The sequence below is a fragment of the Fusarium solani genome (assembly GCF_023522795.1).
Source record: "Fusarium solani strain SB1 chromosome Unknown bctg00000006, whole genome shotgun sequence".
Classification (NCBI taxonomy): domain Eukaryota; kingdom Fungi; phylum Ascomycota; class Sordariomycetes; order Hypocreales; family Nectriaceae; genus Fusarium; species Fusarium solani.
Genome location: NW_027072151.1, coordinates 3,138,124 through 3,159,524, shown reverse-complemented (window position 1 = coordinate 3,159,524; position 21,401 = coordinate 3,138,124). Strand labels below are relative to the sequence as shown.

At 52.8% G+C, this 21,401-nt stretch overlaps 9 protein-coding genes across 9 annotated transcripts; 5 read left to right on the top strand and 4 right to left on the bottom strand.

The window, feature by feature from the left end:
- Positions 1-12: 12 nt before the first annotated feature.
- MRS44_010708 (uncharacterized protein) lies at positions 13-552 on the top strand (the record flags this gene model as incomplete). The annotated part of the gene is made up of 1 exon (XM_065620216.1): positions 13-552. The coding sequence occupies one exon, from the start codon at positions 13-15 to the stop codon at positions 550-552; it is 540 nt and encodes a 179-aa protein (XP_065476405.1).
- A 12-nt stretch (positions 553-564) lies between these two features.
- MRS44_010707 (uncharacterized protein) lies at positions 565-1,785 on the top strand (the record flags this gene model as incomplete). Its single annotated transcript, XM_065620215.1, has 1 exon — positions 565-1,785. One exon carries the CDS (start codon positions 565-567, stop codon positions 1,783-1,785), a length of 1,221 nt encoding a protein of 406 aa, XP_065476404.1.
- A 1,020-nt stretch (positions 1,786-2,805) lies between these two features.
- On the bottom strand, positions 2,806-5,565 carry MRS44_010706 (uncharacterized protein; the record flags this gene model as incomplete). Its single annotated transcript, XM_065620214.1, has 4 exons — positions 2,806-3,860; positions 4,335-4,655; positions 4,709-5,418; positions 5,519-5,565. The coding sequence occupies 4 exons, from the start codon at positions 5,563-5,565 to the stop codon at positions 2,806-2,808; spliced, it is 2,133 nt and encodes a 710-aa protein (XP_065476403.1).
- Positions 5,566-5,997: 432 nt separating this feature from the next.
- MRS44_010705 (uncharacterized protein) lies at positions 5,998-8,068 on the top strand (the record flags this gene model as incomplete). The annotated part of the gene is made up of 7 exons (XM_065620213.1): positions 5,998-6,052; positions 6,103-7,045; positions 7,090-7,192; positions 7,254-7,598; positions 7,643-7,784; positions 7,835-7,899; positions 7,961-8,068. The coding sequence occupies 7 exons, from the start codon at positions 5,998-6,000 to the stop codon at positions 8,066-8,068; spliced, it is 1,761 nt and encodes a 586-aa protein (XP_065476402.1).
- A 321-nt stretch (positions 8,069-8,389) lies between these two features.
- MRS44_010704 (uncharacterized protein) lies at positions 8,390-10,238 on the bottom strand (the record flags this gene model as incomplete). Its single annotated transcript, XM_065620212.1, has 7 exons — positions 8,390-8,766; positions 8,822-8,883; positions 9,032-9,556; positions 9,608-9,677; positions 9,725-9,829; positions 9,886-10,057; positions 10,116-10,238. The coding sequence occupies 7 exons, from the start codon at positions 10,236-10,238 to the stop codon at positions 8,390-8,392; spliced, it is 1,434 nt and encodes a 477-aa protein (XP_065476401.1).
- Positions 10,239-11,080: 842 nt separating this feature from the next.
- On the bottom strand, positions 11,081-12,242 carry MRS44_010703 (uncharacterized protein; the record flags this gene model as incomplete). Its single annotated transcript, XM_065620211.1, has 3 exons — positions 11,081-11,722; positions 11,819-11,941; positions 12,063-12,242. 3 exons carry the CDS (start codon positions 12,240-12,242, stop codon positions 11,081-11,083), a joined length of 945 nt encoding a protein of 314 aa, XP_065476400.1.
- A 664-nt stretch (positions 12,243-12,906) lies between these two features.
- MRS44_010702 (uncharacterized protein) lies at positions 12,907-15,018 on the top strand (the record flags this gene model as incomplete). The annotated part of the gene is made up of 3 exons (XM_046284511.2): positions 12,907-13,380; positions 13,431-13,938; positions 13,991-15,018. The coding sequence occupies 3 exons, from the start codon at positions 12,907-12,909 to the stop codon at positions 15,016-15,018; spliced, it is 2,010 nt and encodes a 669-aa protein (XP_046128264.2).
- Positions 15,019-15,260: 242 nt separating this feature from the next.
- Positions 15,261-17,596, bottom strand: MRS44_010701 (uncharacterized protein; the record flags this gene model as incomplete). The annotated part of the gene is made up of 5 exons (XM_065620210.1): positions 15,261-15,801; positions 15,884-16,138; positions 16,232-16,557; positions 16,614-17,224; positions 17,266-17,596. 5 exons carry the CDS (start codon positions 17,594-17,596, stop codon positions 15,261-15,263), a joined length of 2,064 nt encoding a protein of 687 aa, XP_065476399.1.
- A 913-nt stretch (positions 17,597-18,509) lies between these two features.
- Positions 18,510-20,123, top strand: MRS44_010700 (uncharacterized protein; the record flags this gene model as incomplete). Its single annotated transcript, XM_046272963.2, has 1 exon — positions 18,510-20,123. The coding sequence occupies one exon, from the start codon at positions 18,510-18,512 to the stop codon at positions 20,121-20,123; it is 1,614 nt and encodes a 537-aa protein (XP_046128266.2).
- Between the last annotated feature and the right edge of the window lie 1,278 nt (positions 20,124-21,401).

The following is a 21,401-nucleotide window of genomic DNA, read 5'->3' as shown; positions in this document are numbered from 1 at the left end:
CATCAGGAAGCGATGGCGACGTGGCAAGGAACCCCAGTCCAAGGAGATGCCCTTGATCAAATGTCGGTGGCCTCGCCTCCACTGGACCCGGGTCGAGATATAAACGACTCTCACGTCTCTGATCTGAGAAGCGACAAGGTGGATATTGACAACCCAAGCTCTTCTGTTGAGGAAGCAGTCGAGAAGGAACATCCCGAAATGAATGAGAGACCCAATTTAGTGCTTGACTCTGGATGTCCTGCTCGGGTGCAAGTTGTCGAAGCCCAACCGTCTTTCTTGAGAGGTGAATCACAGAACTCTATGATGCCTACGGAATCATGGCAAGATACCACCGACAACACCCCCGAGGATCTCGGATTGAGAAAAGAGAAAAAGGAGAAGGAGAAGGAGAAGTTTCAAGATGACGCTACACACTCTGAGGCCTACGCCTCAACGGACTCAGAGAGCTCTTCATCGACGTTGGGTGATGAAGACAGCGACGCGGTAACCCAAGAAATACCGGATGAATGGGAGATTCAGGACACCGACGAGAGAGCCGCAAGAGATAACTAGGCGTCGTTTGCGATGACGCCGGGCGAGGATTTGCGCTTGTTTCCTCGACTTCTCTGGTATCTTCTGTGTATCTGGCGGTGGCTCCAGCAAGACTGGCAGGATTTCTGGACAGCGACTCATCAGTCCGGGGAGCAGTCAGCGACATCGGCTCCGTCAGGTCTAATAACACGAAAGAAACAAGGCTTTAGAGGTGGAAAAAGACGAAGAGAGCGAACAGATTCGGCAGACGAAGCGGAGCGGGAGAAACCATCAGCAGGCAAGTCGAAACGTGCCAGGCGGCCCAAGGAGCCAGGGCCCTCTCAGCCCCTAGCCTGTCCTTTTTGCAAAAAGGATCTCCAACAGTACCAAGCATGTGTCAAACTCAACCTGACCAAGGTGCGGTATGTCAAGCAACATCTTCACCGGAAGCACAGGGACGATATCGAAGACTGGGTCATGTCCCGCCTCAGACTGAGATCAGCGCCTGGAACTGAAGAGGAACAATGGTATAGGATATTTGACCTCTTGTTCCCTGGCCACTCGCCCCGACCTGCCACGCCGTACAACGATTTTACAGTTTCTGAACGGCCACAGCCGTCCCCTGACACCTCTTCAACGGAGGAGGTGCTCTACGTTCCGGGCATGTTTTTGACGAGAGAATTCGTGCAGACTCTCCAGCAGTCTCTTGTTCAAGACCCTGCGTTGGCGAGTGTTGCGGCGGATGACATCCGCAGAGCTTTGGACCGGAGCCTGTCTCGAGCCTACACGGAGCAAACGTCACATCAAAACCCATCTGGTGATAGCTCGCAGGCCAGGGACCAACAAAGCTCTGAGACAGACATTGAAGATTCTGAACAAAGTTCCAATAGCCGTGGATTCGTTCTGAGGCGAGAGGTCCCCGACTTCCACTCCAGCGACGACTCTGCAGATACGAACGAAAATCCAAGTTCCGCAACCGTCCAGTCGGATCCAACACTAGATCCGCAAAGATCTCACCGTAGAGTTGGCGAGATTACTGGAAGGGAAGAGCTGCTGCATAATTCAAGCCTGGCTACTGGAGGAGTATCTCAAGGCCAACAACTAAGCCACAATGGCCAGCCAGGGTTGAGGGATGGGCCGACTGTTGATCTGCTAGGGACAGGATCAGAGTGGGGCAACCTCTTTGATGCCGACCACCAGGACTTGTGGTTGGATGGATGGTCAGCCATTGATTCCGACCAGTCGCTTGGGGGGAATTCAGGGGTGCAGGCATAGGCAAAGCCGAAGATACCTCTGGCTTACGGTGTTTTACAGTGAGGTTTTGATGGTTTCATGCGTTGATAACTGTGCCGATGTCCGATGACCTCTTTTTCTCTCACAACTTTTTTTACCTCTTCTTTAGAGATGGCATAATCTCCAACACCACCACGTTAGAAGAGACGTAGATGGAACTGAACAATGAAATATTCAGTTGGCATAGGTCCTCAGATAAAAGAGACGTGGCGGACTGATCGAGCCTGTGGTGTCAAGGCGGTCTCGCTACAGTTGCGTTGCTACTCGACTGTTCTGACCAAGACAGAAGATAACCCCATTTTCTCAGGACTCCGTGATCCTCAACCATCCATACAACTTCTTGTCGAATTATGACAGCAAACTAGTCTATCAAGGCAATGATTGGCTCAGAGGGTGTAACTACTTTGTTCGGCTGTCGAGTTTGTCACATCGGTGATGATGATCAGGCTCATGGGAGAGAGCACAAAGCGATAGGAACTAGCAAGGTTATTGCCTCAGAGAGCTTGGGAGGCGGTAATAGAGGTTCGACTACCTTGCTGTCAATCTCCATTAATAGGAGCGGAAGAACCCACTTGGGCCGCTCTCTTGGCCTCATCGATGTCCCCCCTGGCTAGCTTGTGGCATGCCAAGTCTGTCATGGTTTACACTCTCAGCCAGTCAGCCACAGGAACATCTGTGATTGTCTATATTTTTTTGATCTCGCAACGCCGGGCGACACGACTTTGACATCAGCCAGGCCCCGATCGTAGACCCCATGGGGTTAATCTCGCCCAGATGATCTAGTTCCTGACAGCATAGAGCACGTACCTACTCTGGAGGCCTATTATATGATACTCTGGTTGTTGGGTAAATAAGTTTGGCATCAGGTTTTCTCAATGAAGATAATGTTCTATGTCCGGGCATTCTTCATCTACGGCGTAGATAATATTCCTTGAATTAACTCGGCCTTTACAAATCCTCTCATCGTATAGTTGCCCATATGGTGAGGTAGGGGCTTTGTTTCTAGTTGGTCTGACTAGGATTGGACAGAGGAATACCATGCAGGTTCGACACACTAGGCATGGAGGAGATTTGAGAGATAGATGAAAGGGACGGAGCAGCCGCAAGGGGAGAGGACCTCGGGGAGACCTCGATGTCATTCAAATCAAACAGCAAACGCAAACCCGCGTTGTCTTGCGGATTGAGGACAACTCTATCCTTGTCTGGTGATCGTGACTGCTCATTGACAACAACTTCCTTCTCGTCGGAATAGGGGTACAGCTCTTTTTGGTTGTCGACGGAGAACTTTTCGTGAACCTCGACGATCGATATGGACTTCTTATGCCTTTGCGTATTTGTCGGTGCTGGAGAAGAAAGATTCTGTACGTTGCTTGGGTCGGAAGTGGGCGCAGTGTTGATGGAGGGCGAGGGAAGTTGGGGAGATGAGACAGGGTCACACGTAGTCACTATTGACGGATTAACCATCAGCAAACCATCCTTGCTACCAGAGGAAAGAGTTGGAGGGGCTATCTTACGCGAAATATTGTCAAACACATCTCCCAGGAGGGCAATGTTGGAAAAGGTTGAGGATATCACGGCGGGCTCTGGACTCGTCTCCTCCACCTTTTGGTCCTCGATTGTCGGGGCCGCAAGGACTACTTGACGTACAAAATTCAACTCGGCCAATACGGCAGCATGGTGACAGTGAAGAAGCGGCTGTTGGCTCTCAAAGTCGATAGAATCGGCCAGAATCCACCTCATCTTGCTGCGAAGGGGCGTCTTTCCTCCGTACGCCTCGGGTCGGCACTTCTCCACGAGACTGTCGACGCGGTCATGGCACTGCTGCGCGGCCTCAATGATACCATCGATGCGTTCAATCGCCGCCGGTAGCAGCAAGGTGGCGTGCTGGTTTCGAAGTTGAACGAGGTGTTGGAGGTCGTAATGACATGTGCGGACAAGCTCGATGCATGAGCGGACCTGAGTTGACAGTGGATCTTGATCAGTCGCCAGGGTGACTATCTGGCGAAAACGGGTATTCAGGCCAGGCATCTTGAAGACACTGATGGAGAAAGGTAGAACTGGTTATGTCAAGGAGAGCCAATTTTACGATGCCGAGGTGCACCAGCATCCCACAAATGAGAACGAGGGTCGATTGGAAACGCCATCGACCTTTTAATGAGCGGGTGGAGCGGGGAACCAACTTGCAGCTGCACCAGACCTTTCTTGGATGTCTCATGTCTCATGTCTCATGTCTTGGTGTTGTTGGTTGTTGGTCGCTCACACAGCAGGGACCAGCCTCCAAGCAACTCCTTCGGCCGGCCCGGCCCGGAAGTACCTCCGTGATCGAATTAAGAAGGAGATTAGAAAGTTAAATGAACTTGTTGGCTCTTAGGTGGTCCTTTGTCAAGCCACTTGTAACCACTTGTTGGTTGCTCCCCTGCCGTTACAACCAACAGCTACAAAAAACTACGACGATAGGCCCAGGACAGGGCATTCTACTCCACCGCCAAACCTAGTTATGCACCAATGACTCCGACCTCGGGTTCCACTACCCGTCTTCCCCCCCTTGTCCAACCCAGGGCACACGACCACCGAGTTGCCCTTTTCAAACACGAAACGCCAATCCTGGGGCTGCGACAGGATCACGTAGCCGAGTTTGGTGCACTCGACGATGACGGCCTGCAGGTGATCTGTCTGCGCGCTGTGGCTGGTCCCGACGAAGTGGTGGAGGAAGCCATTGAGGCGGGTCGTCAATGCCAAGGCTTGGGAACTGAGAGCAGCTTCGGAAATTGGCAGAGGTGTTCGCTCGTAAGGGCTTGGGTGGAGTAGGAAAGCTGAAAGACGGCGCCATTCGGACAAGGCAGCCGATTGAGCTGGAAAATTGGCGTCAGTTGCGGAAAAAGAGGAGACGGATCCATGGCCTTACCTGTTGCGTTGTGAGAGGGAATAGAATCGAGAAAAGCGCTGAGAGGCGCCGGAAGCATGGAAAAGGGACTGTGGGAGTAGATGTCAAGGCTCTTGAAGACGACTTGCGAGATGACGTGCCGAAGACCAGTTTGGCGAGACATCGACTTTGCGCATACTCCTGCGATGGCTTCTGTGCCATGAGGGAAGTCTCCGAGCGGAGTAAGGTGGTCTGACAAGGTCGACACGTCGGTGATCGGGTCAAGATGATAGAACTTTTCGACGTGTTGATCGATAAGATGCCCCAAAGCCTGTAGTTCGGCCTCAATCTCTCTGTCGGGAGTCGCGTCGAGGAGGAGATGGTTCAACGGGGTCGAATCGTCGCTCACGACGGGTGACGGTTTTTCGACGGCTGCGAATGCTCGGGGATCTTCGTGGGGAACAGTCTTTCTGTTGTCTTGTCCTTCACGTCGTCGGCGGAGGAGGAGCCAAGCGGCCACAAGCCCGATCAGGATGCCGCCTATGGCACATCCCACCGCTGCCCCAGCGAGTGCTCCTGTAGAGTGGCCCGACGATCCATTGTCGCTGGAAGGAGCTGAGACACCCGTTGAGGAATGATTGGGACTGCTAGAGCTGGAGCTGGCGCTGGTGCCGGCGCTGGTGTCTCTGCTGGTGCTCGGGACGGCGGTGGTCGAGAGACTTGTACTGGCCGAGGAGCTCGTGGCATCGGCACTGGAGGGGGCAGTAGAAGTGACGGACGACTCAATAGATGTGATAAGCTCGCCTGGGCCTAGAAGTTGGCTTTGCGTATTATCTGGAAAGTATAACATACGCCATGCCGTTGTCCACGGCACGAGAGTTTCTACCCCGTTTATCCATGATTGGGACTGTCCTGAAAGGACCGTCGTATCAGTTGATGTAGCCGCCATTGGAGAGCGAAAGGATGGGGAGTTGACTGCGAACAGTGCTTTCACAGACGGGGGATGAGCCACTTATCAGTGGGCTGCTGCGAGTGCATCATTCCGTGGACAGAGATGGTCAAGGGTACCTGCGAGGAGGAAAGCTCCATCTTCTGTCCGCAGGCCTGGCTGGACAATCCCTGGGGCCAACATGAGTCCATTGACAAGGGTCCATTGACAAGGGTCCATCACCCTGGACATGGGTAGCTGCAGGTCATGCAGATTGGAAACCCCACCTCTGTCCGCCGATCAGAGAGAAGAGAGGAGATGAATCCATCCAAACTCAAGTGTCCATGAGCCACCCTCTTCGCGAGACTCTGGCCTCTTCTCTCACCCATCCACAACAGAAAAAATGAATAAACAATCGGACTTGTTAGTGTCGGTCGACCTGGGCACCACTTATACCGGTACATTCACACCCTCTGCAGTGAAAACAAAGTGCTGACAGAACCCGCAGGGGTCGCATGGATGACCCCAAGGACGCCGATCCAGGTGGTCAACGATTGGCCCGGCAGCGGTGACCGAGGAGAGCGCAAGGTGCCCACCAAGCTCGTGTACAATGACGACGGCACCCTCAGTTCTTGGGGCTTCATATGCGAAGATGACGATGACGGGCCGGGATCTGGAAAGACGAGGCGTGAGTTTTTCAAGATCTTTATTGACCAAGATACATTAGAGGCAGCACGACAACAAGGTCTCTCCAGTGCGCCTCAGGACACTGCGGAGGCGCGCAAGTATTTGACCGATTATCTGCGGCAGATATACGCTCATGTGGAAGAGACGGTTGAAACGCAGCTGGGGAGGCGCCACACAGGTGGTTGGAGAGGCATGGCCGTGACCTTTCTCTTCAGCGTGCCGACAACCTGGACCAACATCGCCATGGTCAACACGTTCAAAGGCGTCGTACGGGATGCCGGCTTTGGCACCGGGGGGCCCTCGCATGTAGCGCTCGTGGATCTCACCGAGGCAGAGGCTGCATCTGTCGCGACGCTTAAGACAAGCGCTGTCAGTTTCCAAAAGGGCCAAGTTTTCCTAACGGTCGACGCCGGTGGCGGTACGACGGATCTGGCTCTCATGCGCATCACATCGACTGACGCCGTCTCTCCCCAGATGGCGCAAGTCTCAGGTGTACGAGGCATCGGCATTGGGTCTACACTCATCGACCGGGCTTTCATCCGCCTCGTTGCCCAGAGACTGGCGGCGAACCCCGACGCGATTGAGAGGCTCCCTGATGACTTGGCGACGTCCATGGCGAGGAGCCACCATTTCAGGACTGTCAAGCACAAGTTTGGAGAGAAGGTGTACATGCAGCAGACCTTTAAGATACCCATGGAGGGCGTGGCTTTCGACTTTAACCACCCGGGCTTGCGGGTCGAAAGGGGTCGAATGCTGTTTACAAAGTGCGTAGCCCATCATGGCTTGAACGATTGCTGACCTAGAGCAGGGAAGAGATCCAGGCACTTTTTGACGTTCAGATTGAAGGCGTCATGGGCCGGATAAAGGAGCAGCTCGAGTGGATGAGGGAAAAGGGCATGAAAGACCAAGTGGTAAGACATCTTTTGTCCAATTTCCGCACATACATCTTCTGACACAAACGACACAAAACAGGAGTACATGGTTCTAGCTGGAGGCCTGGGAAGTTCAGCGTACGTGCGCGATGCAATACAACAACAGCTTGTTGGGTACCCGCACCCAAACGCGCGACATGTCATTGTCGTCCCGTGCCAAGAGCCTCAGCTCTGCGTCGTCCGCGGCCTCCTCCTCGACCAGCAGCAGAGATTCCAGACAGGAAGCCTACCGGTCCTGGCAACACGGGTCGCGCGTTCAAGCTACGGTATGGTCGTTATGGAGCCGTATGACCCAGCCATCCACTTTGACGAGGATGTCAAGACGGACAAGTATGATCCAAAGATCAAATGGGCTAGAAGCCAGATAGAGTGGCTAATACGCAAGGTACGAGTGCAAAACTTATCTTGAGTTTTCTTCTGACGACCCAGGGCGATGTCATTGATCCAAACTCGTCTCTCATCAAATCATTCAAGATCAAGCTGGATCCCGGAAGCACCACAAGGTCCTGGGACGCCATCATCGTCATATCCAACAACGAACCGCACCTTCTCCCCAGAAGCATGAAGCATGGTGCGTGCCATGGCCCAATGCTAATCCCATACAGTCACTGACAACTACAGCAGCGGGCGCAAAGAAGCTATGCGTAGTCAAAAGCAACCTCACAGGAGTCCAGCAGGACCAGATGGTACTGAACAAAAAATAGGCGATCCTGGTATCGCAAAGGGGTGCCCTTTTACCACCTGCAGTTTGAAGTGCACGTTATTGTTGCCCCCGCGGACCTTCGCTTCGAACTCTGGTTCAACGGGTACAGGTTCTCGGGTAACCACGAGCCCATTGCTGTGACCTGGGACTAGGGTGGGGGGGGGGCGAGAATCCGTGTCATTTTAATTTCGTATTCGAGCTAGATAACATTTGTCGGAGTGGGCTTCTCTCGATAGATTTTCTACCAGGCACTTTAATTCCACATAAAGATAATCATGTAGCCGGAACATTCACTTGGCGTGAGTCGTCTGATACGAAAGAGGTGGTGGAGAACTTGTACTGCCGAGGAAGGCTCATCAAAGTGGCTACTCGGCTTAGGCATTCAGCTCAGAAGAGGATTTCTTTTATTGGGACTCCATAACCTTAGACTATGTAAATATCGACTCAACTTCCTGTCGAATCGCAGCAGCCGATTACTCCTTGACCTCGTCTTCCTTAGCCTGAACAGCAGCCTCGGCATCAGCCCTCATCTGCATCTCGACATTCCAAAGCCTAGCACTACTAAAGTCGATACTCTTGAGTGTCACAAACTTTGTCTTGTGCGTAATCTTCCAGCCCACAGCCAAGATGATGAACACGAGGAGGATGACATAGTTCATGAAGAAAGCCTCGACGTCCCATGGTGCAAAAGAAGTCCAACCCTGGAAGAAAGCAAAGAAGAGGTTACCGCCAACGCCGAGATAGGCACAGAAGCGCCAGGCGGGGGCTTGGAAGGGGAGGACGTCGATGGGGATGTTTTGGGCCTTGAGAGCCATGCGGAAGCGGATGTGGTTGAGAGAGATTAAGCCCCCTAATATCGTTAGCCTGTTGTTGTAAAGATGCAAGAGACGTGATGGTAAACTTACAGGTAATGAACGTGGCTACACCTGTCATGGAAATGATCCAAGTGTAGACAACACCGGCCCCACTGGAAAGGTTAAGCAGGGACAGGAAACCGATCAGGTTCATGAGAACGAGGGAGTAGGCTGGGGACGCCCCTTGAGTTTGTCCAAGCAAAGATCTTGGGAGCCAAACCCTCGACAGCCAGACCGTAAAGAGTTCGCGAGCCGACGTACAGAGCACTGTTGATGGCAGAAAACATGGTGATGAGGATGACGGCGTTGATGGCATGTGCACCAGCTGTAGCTCCGACTCGAGTAAAGGCAATGACGAAAGGAGACCGGGCAGTCTTGCTCTTTGCCGAAAGCAGATCAGGGTCGTTGTAAGGAACTGTGAGAGTCAAGAAGAAAATACCAAGCAAAAAGATGCCGACAATTCTCCAAAGAACACTCTTGACGGCCTTGGGGACATCCTTGGCAGGGTTCTTGGACTCTCCAGCAGTCAGACCAATCATCTCGGTACCGCTGTACATAAGCGCAGCAAAGGTAAAGATCTTGAAAACGCCCTTGACACCGTCTGCAAAAGGACCCGGATCGTGGTAGAACTTGAAGCCCATCTTTTCGCCACCGATGGCGCCTGAGGTGATGAGGATGGCGCAGAGGAAGAAGGCGAGGATAGCGATGACCTTGATCAAGGCGAGCCAGAATTCAGCTTCGCCAAAGGACTGAATACCAAGGAAGGTGAACGCGAGGAAGATTCCCCTATATAGCGATTAGCATCTCGTCAACTCGGAGAGAGACAATTGTGCGAACCAGAAGATCATGATCCAGCCCCATCGTGGGATAGGAGTCTCCCAGTATGTCAAAACCAAGCCCAAGTTATCTATCGTTCGTCAGCGGACGTCGAAGTGCGTCGTGCAAAGTGCGTACTGTATTCTGCGATGATGATACCGGCCCAGAGGAGCCAATAGTTCCACCCAAGAGCGAATCCAAGGGCGGGGTCGAGAAACATGGACGTGTAATGAGTGAAAGAACCTGTTTAACCCCTTGTTAGAAACGCCAAGTAAAGGAATTTTAGACATGAAACTTACCAGACATTGGGATAAACGCTCCAAGCTCTCCCAGAGACTGCATCACCGCCCACAGCAGAATGCCCACGATGGCAAAGCACAGCAGCAGACCTGCAGGCCCGGCAGTTGAAAGACCAGTGCCCATGCCGACAAAGTAGCCGGGGCCAATGACGCCTCCAATTGCCAACATCATCTATAGGGAGAGCTGCGTCAACAAAGAAAGATAAGACAACATGGCCGAGTCAACTTACAAGATGGCGGCCCGCCAATCCGCGCTGAAGGCCTGCATCTTCAGCGTTGGCGTTTTCGACCTCGCCGTTTCCGTTCGAGACAGTGCGCTGCAAGCCCTCGTCCTTTAGAGAATTAGTCTTCATAATGATGATGTTGCTATTGTTGTCGAGTTTGATGTTTCTGATCCGAAGCCGTCTATCGTCTTCTTAAACAGAGAGTCAACACTATTGGCGCAAGGACCACCAACTTGGCCGAGTCATTGTTGTGTGTTCATATCTCATGACCCATTCAAATGGGCTCAGTTCGCAGAGAGTTTTGGGCCGAGTCAGATTGCACTAACTGGGTTTTTCCTTGGTCACCCTTCGGATTAACTTGCGGGGGAGGGTCGTCCTTGGCTTAAAACAGCTAGGGGGGCAAATAATCGATGGCCTGGAGCTCCTTATCATTTGCCATGGTCCTCATTCGTCTTGATTAGCATCAACGTGGCGACCCTGGACCTTGATCGGGTTGCCACATCATTATCGCGTCTTCGGCTGGGCCGTGTAACATGGCACGCGCGTCGGTGAGACCTATCGACTTGAACACGGCTCAGTCGGGCGAGTCAGGACTGTGAGAACAGATTCTTGGAAGGTAAAACATGGTATCTCGTGAAATTGAAACTCCTATCCTGAATTTGGTTGTCTAGTGGTACTGTTTTGTGTGTGCGATTGCATTGCCTCGGCCTCTGATTGTCGCTCGAGCTGCCGCCACGAGTCTTCGCCCGAATGATGGTGATAATGATGAAAGTGATGATGTATGTGGTGATGATGGTGATGGTGAACTGTTTGTTGTGTCGTCGTTGGTAATTGAAATGATTCGGCATAAGATTGAAGCATTGCATCGTCCCCTGGAATCCCCCAATTTTTGGGTACTGATGAAGCACCCGTTGATCCGAGCCACAAGCTTTGATCAGCTGGCGGCGAGGTGCCCGTGGCAACCATTGAGCTCATGGAGGACCAACTTGAAGGCGAAGGCATGAATGCTCCTGTGGTGCTATCTGACGGTGTCTTGTGTGTAATGGCCTGGGCTGTGTCCATTGCTTTGCGGTCTGTGTCTGATCCGAGAAGCTTGATGGGAGATCCCCAAGAAGGACGGACTCGGACGAGACACCAGTCCCGTTGGCCTTCTCGGCATTCTCACCGTCAGCATCATTGAGTGATGGCGGCGAGGGACCAGAAAAGGTTTCGTAAAAGGCCGAGTCGAGGAAACTGGGCCCTGTCTGTTCACCAGCCTCGGCCTCCATGGCGGAGAATGGCATAATCTGCTCGGCTGCGTTCCCGCTTCCAGATTCCATGTCGATAGTGAGATTCTGGGGTGCAGGTGATACTCCGCTATCCATGGGGGACATTTGCGACGTCGATGACGACGGTGTGTTGCCTTGGGATTTGGCGATGCGGGAATGAGATTGACGAGAGAGGGTGCGCCAGCGGTTGCGGCAGGTGAGAGGTGGACGGCCAGGTATCCGCGATGATATAGCTGCCCAGCGATGACCTAATGTAGCAACACCTTGGCGGAGTAGGTTGTCCTCTTGAGCTGTCCAATCGCTCAGGCGGTTTTGGGCGGATGGATTGAGAATGTCGTTGTACCTCTTTGAACATTGGTCGTCTTTCTGCCAGGAATGAGAAGGGCTAGGAGGTTTATGTTAGATTATAAGGCTGGGTGTGCTCTAGAGATAGATATGTACCAATATCATGCCAGGCCGGCCCAAGACGTGCGTACGCTGAAGGAGAAGCTCGTCCTCTTGGGCTGTCCATCTACCCTTGCGCAGCGACGGGTCAAGGGAGTGAAACCAGCGTTTGCGACAGTCCTGCAGGGTAATGTCAGCCTCGGTGCTTGCGTGCTGCACGCCTCGGATGTCGACCCGGGCCGTATATCAATCAAGATGGCGGCGTGGGGTCTGCGGTGTGCGTGCAGAGAGTCCGACGTACCTTGGCTGTCCGACCTTGGAGACCGGCAGCAATGTCCTTCCACCTGCCTTCGGGTCCTCTGCTGTCTCCAAAGTGAGCTACCAGCGTCCTCAAGGCCGAGTCCTCGGTGGATGTCCAAGGCCTTCGATGCTTGCCGGTGTTGGCGGGGGGAGACTGCGGGGAAGTCTCCTGGCCGGACATGGGTAAGCAGGCAGTCGAACGAGGGTAGAGACGCAGTAATATGGCGGTAGATGAAGTGTTGAGGTCAAGGATGCGTCATTAATTGATGCGACGACAGAGCAGAGCTGGCTGGCTGGCTGTGAGACAGGGCGAGGCAGGTCAATTGTCGAGATGATCCGCAGGCCGAGATAGTCATTTTTCCGTGGTTGCCCTCCGGAACTCGGAAGGCTGCAGCCGTTTCCCCTATCACAGAGCGAGGCCCCCACTATCCTTATCTGGCTGACCCAGTCTCGCGACGCCACTCGTCCCCCGCATTCTCATCCTTGCTCTCTTGCACATTAGCTTGACTCGGCCCTGCAGAGATTACCCTGCACCTCAGCCAGTTCTCGTACGAAATCTCTGTCTTATCCGACGACGATGCATTCTATCTCGCGATGTGATCCTTGTGGGGTAGCGCAAGGGCCCTGCCAGATTTTGCGGGGAAGGGCGTTGTTGATTTGACTCAGCCTCTGTCAATCTGGGTCCTGATATCGACAATCTGCAGCTTCAACTGGACGCGGGTTTGACTCGGCTGCAGGGTCTTCAACGCAAATAAAAAGCCTGCAAAATGATCTTCTTTCATTCTCTTCATCCAGCAAGACACTTCAATCTTCTTTTACTCAGTCATCCTTAGCCTGTATTTGCAATGTCTGCTGAATACCTTCACCCTCTTGACCCGGCCACGGCCGACGAGATTCAGCGGGCCACTGACCTTATCAAGAAGCTGTTCTCGCCTGTCGAGCTGCACTTCAAGGCCGCTGGTCTGGACGAGCCCCCCAAGAAGGAGTTGGTCCGATACCTTGATGCGGAGCACAAGGGCCTTCCCCTGCCCCTGCTTCCCCGATGCATCTTTGCCATCTGGTACATCAAGCGTACTCCTCGTCTGTTCGAGGCTGTGGTTGATGTCACCAATGGCAAGATTGTCCAGCATCAGGAACTCCCTCGGGACTTCCATGGCCCCGTTGACCGCACCGAGCTCACCGAGGCGGCCAACGTGGTCATGGCCCACCCCGACGTTGACAAGGAGTTTGCCCGTCTCGGTCTTGACAAGTCTCAGGTTGTCCTTGACCCTTGGGACTATGGTGTGGATGGAACTGATACTCAAGCTCGCATGACCCAGGTAAGTACTCTCAACACTTCAAATCTTAGCATCCTCTAACACACATCAAGGTCTTCCTTTACAAGAAGAATCCCAAGAACAACGATGTTGACTCCTCCCACTACTCTTTCCCCTTGGACTTCATGGTCACTGTCGACCTCTGTGCCATGAAGGTCAAGGAGATCGTTCGCCTTCCTCTCGGTTCCGATGAGACCGTCACCCAAGGAAACGTCCCCCAGCCGGACTCTGATCCCGCTGAGCCTGAGTATGACCACCGTCTTCAGAAGAATCCCCCTCGAACCACCATGAAGCCCTACAATGTCATCCAGCCTGAGGGTGCCTCATTCACCATGAAGGGTCATCTGATTGAGTGGGAGAAGTGGCGATTCCGAGTTGGTTTCAACTGGCGTGAGGGTATCACCATCCATGATGTCCACTTCATGGACCGAAGCGCCTTTTACCGCCTGTCTCTCTCTGAAATGTTTGTTCCCTACGGCGACCCTCGCAGCCCCATCTACCGAAAGGGTGCCTTTGATTTGGGCAACGTCGGTGCTGGTGTCACCGCCAACAACCTTCAACGTGAGTTTGCCTCCTAGTGTGTGAAACATATTAGCGGCTAACATTTCTACAGTTGGATGCGACTGCCTTGGTGTCATCAAGTACGTCGACGGCTGCGTTGTCGCTGCTGACGGAAGCCCTGCTCCTCGTCCCAACGCCATCTGCATCCACGAGGTCGACCAGGGCATCCAATGGAAGCACACTAACCACCGAACCGGCAAGGCGGTCGTCGTCCGCAAGCGACAGCTTGTTCTTCAGCAGATCATCACTGTTGCCAACTACGAGTACATCTTTGCCTGGATCTTCGACCAGAATGGAGAGATTTCTTTCGAGACCCGAGCTACTGGTATCCTTTCCACTCAGCCCATTGACAAGGAGTCCAAGGTTCCTTGGGGAACGCGCGTTGCCGATGGTGTCATGGCTCCCTACCATCAGCACTTGTTCAACGTCCGTATTGACCCTGCCGTCGACGGCCACCAGAACTCTTTCGTCTACTCTGATTCTGTTCAGATGCCTTGGGACGAGAAGCTGAACCCTCTGGGCACAGGCTACGTCAGTAAGGAGACCACAGTCAACCGAGCTGGTGCTGTCGAGGACAGCCTTGCCGACGGCCGTGTCTTCAAGATCGTCAACCCCAACGTGGAGAACAGGGTGTCCTTGACTCCCACTGGCTACAAGCTCGTGCCCATCCGCTCTCAGATGCTCCTCGCCCAGCCTGGCTCCTGGCACTGGCGACGATCCGAGTTCTGCGAGTCCCCTATCTGGGTCACCAAGTACAAGGACCGCCAACTCTTCCCTGCTGGTGACTACACCAACCAGTCCATCGGTGGTCAAGGTATCAAGACCTGGATCAAGGACCGAGACTATGTCGTCAACGATGACATTGTCATCTGGCACACCTTCGGATTCACCCACAACCCCCGAGTTGAGGACTTCCCCGTCATGCCCGCCGAGATTGCCGCCTTCCACTTGAAGCCGTACAACTTCTGCGAGTACAACCCCACCAACGATGTGCCACCCTCGAACCAGGAGTTCAACAAGAGCACCAGCTACGAGGATGCGAACAAGACCTCCTGCTGCACCACTAAGGGCCGATTGTAAAAGACAGATACAAAGCAGGTAGAAGCATTAGAAAGATTGCATAGCATTCATGTTCTTGTTTAAAAGAAATTGCCTTTTATGTCGTTTTCGTTTATTATAGTTGATTGCTTAGAAGCTGGGACATGCTCATGCATACTCGATCTGCAACAAAACAGAATAGCCTACAATAAGAACAATTTTCTCGATCAATTCCTAGCCTGTTCAACTATCGTCATGTCAGTCTATTACAAGCGCCTCTGCTTCTACTGCCGGTCTGTGTCGGCCATTGCAAACTGTTCCACCAGCTTGGTCAAACTGCTGGCCTCGAGGTCATCCGACTTGCTCATAATGTGGACGGGCCATCGACTATGGGCGGCCTGCATCGGGGTTCTCCTCCCCATGTCATTCACATCCTCAATGCTGGATATGCCCCTCATCAGCTCCAGCTCCTCTTGCCGCATCCGACCCTTGACAACCTGGAAGAGACTCTCGGCCACGTAGTGACTTCGCCCCTGATCCCGGAGGCCCTTCGCGGCGAGGAAGAGTGTTGATCGAGTAGCCTCGAGGTCAATACCACTCCTCTGCTTGTCGATGGCGTCTAGACAGATGAATGCCGCCAGGCTGAGCGGTTGGCAGATAAAGACGTCTGTTCCGTTGAACCCGTGCCGGAGATAGTAAATCCGGATGAGCGTTAGGAGATGCTTTGTTGCTAAGGACATGATCTCTCGGGGACTTGGGCTCTGGGCTATGGGCTGCGAGACAAATGGCTCGTAGAGCGTCATGATGAGGTTTTGGTGGTAGAAGCTGGGATGAGTTAAGCGGTGGGCGGTTTAGAAGAGGCTTGAATACTTGCTGCAGGTTCAAGTGGCCTGGATGCACAATGAACCTGGGCTTGAGGCAGTCTGGCAGACCATATTGCCAGGCCCTGAACCGGGAGTGGAAGACGTTGGCCTGGTCCAAAGTGACAACTGCGCCGTCTCGAAAGTACAACTGGCAGGTTTCGTTCATAATCTGCCGAAATTGACACCTTGCCTTGAAGAAATGGCCAAGGTGGACTGGAAACAGGGTCGCCTCAACGGGGTACTTGAGCCACACCTCGCCGTACCATCGGGAGTTCCTCAGCGGATCTGGCAGAGCCGCTCTGGGGCGACGCGTAAGTAGTGGAGGATGCATAAAGTGGTATGCAATGAGTCTGCCACTCGCTGGTTAGCAGCGACGAATAGTTGTTCGACACGGGCAAACTTGCGTTTCAAAGTTATGCATCATCCACGCCGTGAAAGCTCTCCCGTCCCTTGTCCGCTGGTCCTGAACCTCTTCAACGTCGTCAAACAGCCGCAGCTTGTGCGCGAGATTCACAGCCTGGATGCTGTAGGCCCTGCCAAACTTGTCCAGGCCGCACATGTTGTGCACCATGTTGAGTGCGAGACCGGCCTGGACCGTCGTGACACAGGGCGTGTCCGCCTCGAGCTCCCACAGGCGCTTCGCCTCAGCCAGGAACCGATACAAGAGCGTCTGAGGGTTCCAGTACTCGGCCCGGTCCCGAAACCTAGAGTAGCAGCTCTGTCGTCACTGTTAGTTCCGCTGCACCCAGAGAAGAGACTGGGGATCTCATATACGCATGAGTAAGCCAGAAGGGCGTTGACTAGGAGTGACGAGCAGAACGTGTCCCTCCCAGAGGCCATGTCCTCAAGAAAGTAGTCCTTGTGGAAAAGCGTATAGAAAAAGTATTCACAGCGTAGGTAGACATTGAGAAGCTCTCTCATTAGAGTGTCGTTGGCGCAAACAGTGGACCACGCCGAGGGTTTCGCGGACGAGAGTAGAGGGTCTATGACTTCTGCCGAGTGAAGTGGTTTGAGATATGGCCATTGGTATCCCGAGAGGCTGAGATTGTGCGGTCCTGGGTGACTGTTGTGGCTGGCAGGGCTCGAGTAGAGAGACGCAGCCTCATAGATGAGCGAATCGAGATATGGATTGTTAGAGAGGAGACCCTCGGGCATATCGGAGATGTAAGGAAACTCGTATCGGAACCTCGTCTCAGGAGCAAGAGCCATCTGTAGCAGTAAATCACCAGCCCTGATCTGGTTGAGAATGGTATCAACGTCAGCTCCAGATCTGATCCTCCGCAAAACACCCGGCGCCTCGTCGTCGGACAGCGTGGCGAGGAGCCCGTATAATTCGACGTACTGCGACGTCCTGTGCTGGGCCTGGTGGTACTTTCTCTTGAGGGCTTGCGAGTGCGTTTCTGCTGAGGCTGTGTTGTACACGCACTCAAGGCCCTTCTCCTGGCAACGTCTACAAATCGGCCGATCACTAGAACACTGCAAGCTTTGTCAGGAACTGCCAGGCAGGCTTGAGCTGGGACATAGAAACCCTTGATTTCCTCTTTCGGCAGGCTTCGCAAGCCGCTAACACTTTTGGCCTCGCGGGGGTGCTGAATGAAGGCTGTCTCGGTGGGGTCGGCCCCGACGGCCACGGCTGCAGAGTTCGCAAGCTTGACATGACTAGGGCTTGAAGCTGTATACGATTGGCAGGAACAGCGATGGACTAGACTTGACCGGACCCGTGCGGAGATGAAGGCGCTTGTTGGAGGTGGGATCATTTGGAGAGCTCGCGTTCCTCTGTTTGTTGTGGCGGCGGAGCTTGGTCTGATACAGGAATGACCATTCAGTAGCTGCATCTGTCTCTCCCTTGCATTCGCTTGTCCATCTGCCGCATCCGACTCGTACAACCTCGGCCAGGAGCCTTGTTGCCAATTGTGCTTCGCTCTCACGGCTGAGCTCACACTCTTGGCGCAGAAATCTGGGTCATACCCCCTCAGGATGAAGAACCACGATAGGAAGAGACAGAGCCAAGGATATCTTAATTACCCAGGGAGTGCCGTATTTACAGCCTGCTCGGGTCTGACACCCCCTTTATCCTCATTCTTGCGCGTACGAGAATGCGATCGCTGCAGATATTATCGGCAGTTAAGGGGGCGCATAAGTAGATATCAGCTACAAGCTATTTCAGACAGCATAAAGATTAGAAAGAGCCCATAACTTCTCGCTGGTGTTTAGTCTTGGCATCTCAACTTATGTCATTGAAGACGTATGTAATTCTACTTCCATGTTCCATCTGATCTCGATTGACTACGAGATAACATTTTGGCTCTTGGCAAAGTTTCATCGATCCCACTCGAATGATTCTTCAAGCAGAAGAACAGTTCAGCGTTGCTTGGCAAACGAGGGTCTGAAACTGACGTTGAAACTAACTTTGAAAGCCTAGTATTGCACCAATGAACAAGTCCGTAGCAGGCCTGGAATCCCACATTTGGCATTTTCGAGTTGGATACGGTAATTGTTTCTCTCTGCATGGCCTCATAGACAGTCCCTGAAACTCGGATAGGTTCCTGATGAGCATGATCAGATGAAGCCCATTTATATCTTGCCCACGGCCACCCTCAAACTCCCGGAGCACTCGTCCAGCATCATTCGTTTCATTCTTTTCGCACTTTTTCTTTCAATTCGTTCATTATGCCTTCTTTTAACCAAATCTTTGCCGCTCTTTTGCTTTGTGCTGTCCGGAACAGCACTGCGGCTCCTGCTTGCAAGCCGCGTCCTAAGGATGTCACGTCAGAGTCTGCTGGCTTCGGACCTGGCGAGTTCTTTGAGTGGCCTGTTGCTACCGCCGACCCCATCACGTTCATTAGAGAGCCGGTAGCTACTGCCAGCTTTGCTCAGGAGCCCGTGGCTACTACTGATGCCAGCACTTTTGTTCCCATTCCTGTGGTCTCCCCCGATAAAAGCACCTTGGCCCCGGAGCCTGTAGCCTCTGAGGCGCCAACCACTCCGTCCTCAAAGCCCGAGGCGACCGCGAATCCGAGTGTTTCTAGCACCAAGCCAGCTGCTACTGAAGGTTCGGGGGATAGCAACAACAGTTCGGAGCCAGCCACCTTCGAGGCCAACCCCAGCGTCGGAAATGGAGGGAGTGACTTCACGGACTCTGCTCGCTTCCGTGTCTATGGAGCAAGCTCTGCTGAAGCTGAGGAGGCCCTAGCCATGCTCGAGGGTGCTTACGACTGCTTCATCAGCAAGCTCGGCTGGAGATCATCCGGTCTGACTTTTTACGACAACGACGACACTTACTACAAAACAAACTTTTACGCCGTCGACTCTCTAGACGGCGGCGCCGCGGGTCTCCAGCACTCTGACATGGAAGCTGGATTTGGCTACGTCGAGGTCCTCCAAGAATATCTCACGAACCCCCAGATTACGGTTCACGAATACGGCCACGTCGTGCACTTTCACCAGCGAACCTGGGTGAACCAGGCCAACACGGGAGCTTGGTGGGAGACCGTCGCAAACTGGTTCTCAGACACGTACAAGACGTCCGACATCTGCGCTGAGGCCCGAGAGAAGCATGACCAATCCACTTCACCTACAGAAATCGACTTGCAAAAGGTCATTGGGGATTCGTTCCAGGTTATCGTCGATGGGTCCACGGATAGTGGGAACTATTACCAGGCCTGGCCGTTTCTGACGTACTTGACTTCTAACCCCGATAACTTTGCTGGTCTCGGGCAAGATGTGATTCGGCAGCTCATGGTTCAGTATTCAGAGGACAGCAACGAAACGCCGCTTCACACCCTATCTCGCGTATCCGAGAATGCGACTGTTGCTGAGATCGTTGGTCGTTATTGGGCACACATGGCTTACCTCGATATCGGCCACCCATCCGCAAAGGAATCCTTCCTCAATCAACGTGACACACTCAAATTTGATAACCTCGAATCCCAAGGGAGTGGTTCTTACAAGGTGAAGGCGGACCGTCAGCCGCGCTACATGGGGTCCAACATCACCCCCCTCACGACATCCGGGGATGGAAAGGTGGAAGTCAAGGTTGAGTGCGACGGTGCCTTTACTGGAGCTCTGGCTATCCACGAGGCTGCCTCTGGAAAGGTCCGCTACGTTTCACTTGTTGAAGGTGCGGCTTCCGCGTCGGTTGCTTCTGTTGAAGAGGCCAGTCTCGTAGTCGCCAACACTCCCGCTGAACTTATCAACTACGATGGATTCAAACTTTCTGACGAAGTGCAGAAGGGGCTGGACTATACCGTGACAGTCAGCGGTGCTACTGCTGGGGGAGCCTAGGTAAAAGAGAGGGCAGCTCTTTTAGGTTTTACACGACTAGTACTCTCTTCAGGGTTGTGTGCGAGAGCTTACTCGCTTTGGGATTTTTCACACCCCAAGCCGCGTATTTTTTATATAAATTTAGCTTGACCTATTCTTTTTCTTTGGACCATCTTCTGGCTCAGTTAACCCATCAAGGGCCGGGCTTCAACTATAATAAAGAACACTTATTGTTGAAATTACTGTTGAAATTACTGTCATTTGCACATTCACACGAGCCAAGATGTACGCATCATGCATTTGACCGGATGGGTTTGATCAATTGAACCTATAGACCTCCATCTGCCGCCGAGTCCGGCGCCGATACTTTTTAGGTTCGCAGAACTCCGACGCCGACTCTAGGAACCGATCCCTCCGAGTAAACCTATGACGCCGATAACCTCTATTTCCCAATATTGCGCCTGCAGCTACGTGGCTAGATCCTGGCTGGCCATAGTAAGACTTTCGATCTTCTTATTTGGCGTTGCGAAAGGTATTGACGCTGATGACGAGGGTCATAAGCCATGCTTTATACTGGTTGTTGTCTTATAAGTCCTCGAGGAATGCGGTGTCTCCGCCGATGGGATCTTCCCCTTCCTCTAGCTTCCTTTTAAGAGCCTCTAATAAGAAAAGCTCTTCTTTAATGAAGTTGAACCTTCTATTGGTATTATAACTAGGTAGAAAAAGGCTAGGAAAAAGAAGAAGGATATTATAATCGAAGATCGCGAGTTTAACCTGTGCTAATTGGCTGAGCTCTATGCTTAACTCAATGCTCCGAAGGGCTCCGTTTAATACCATTTTTCGTAGCCTATTGTGGGTGCTTTTAGCGCCCTTGCGAAGCTTGCGGACCGCCTCGGCAAGGTTATCTTAGTTATACTAGAAGTTATGCCGATAGGCATTAGCCGCGCTGCTTTGATCGTTTGGTTAAAGGTCTCTGCGGAAAGCAGCTATCGCGATCTCGTTATTGATGTATTATTAATTAGTTGGCCGGTCGTAGATTAGTTGACTAGTTAGTTATTGTTGGTTATGGTTGAACCTCCTCTGACGAGGATAATGGAAGTGTGATCCTTTAAGATTTTGGCCTCTTCGAGTGGTCGAGAATTGCAAGGATAATCGGAAGGTTGACGTTGGAGGGGAGAGCTGCTACGTGAAGGGGATTTTAACCTCTTCAGCTGGTCAAGATGCAACCTGTTCATTATGAATAGAGCTGGTTTCAGCGCGTCATTGAAGCTATCGATGATTGTGTGGATAAACCTTATT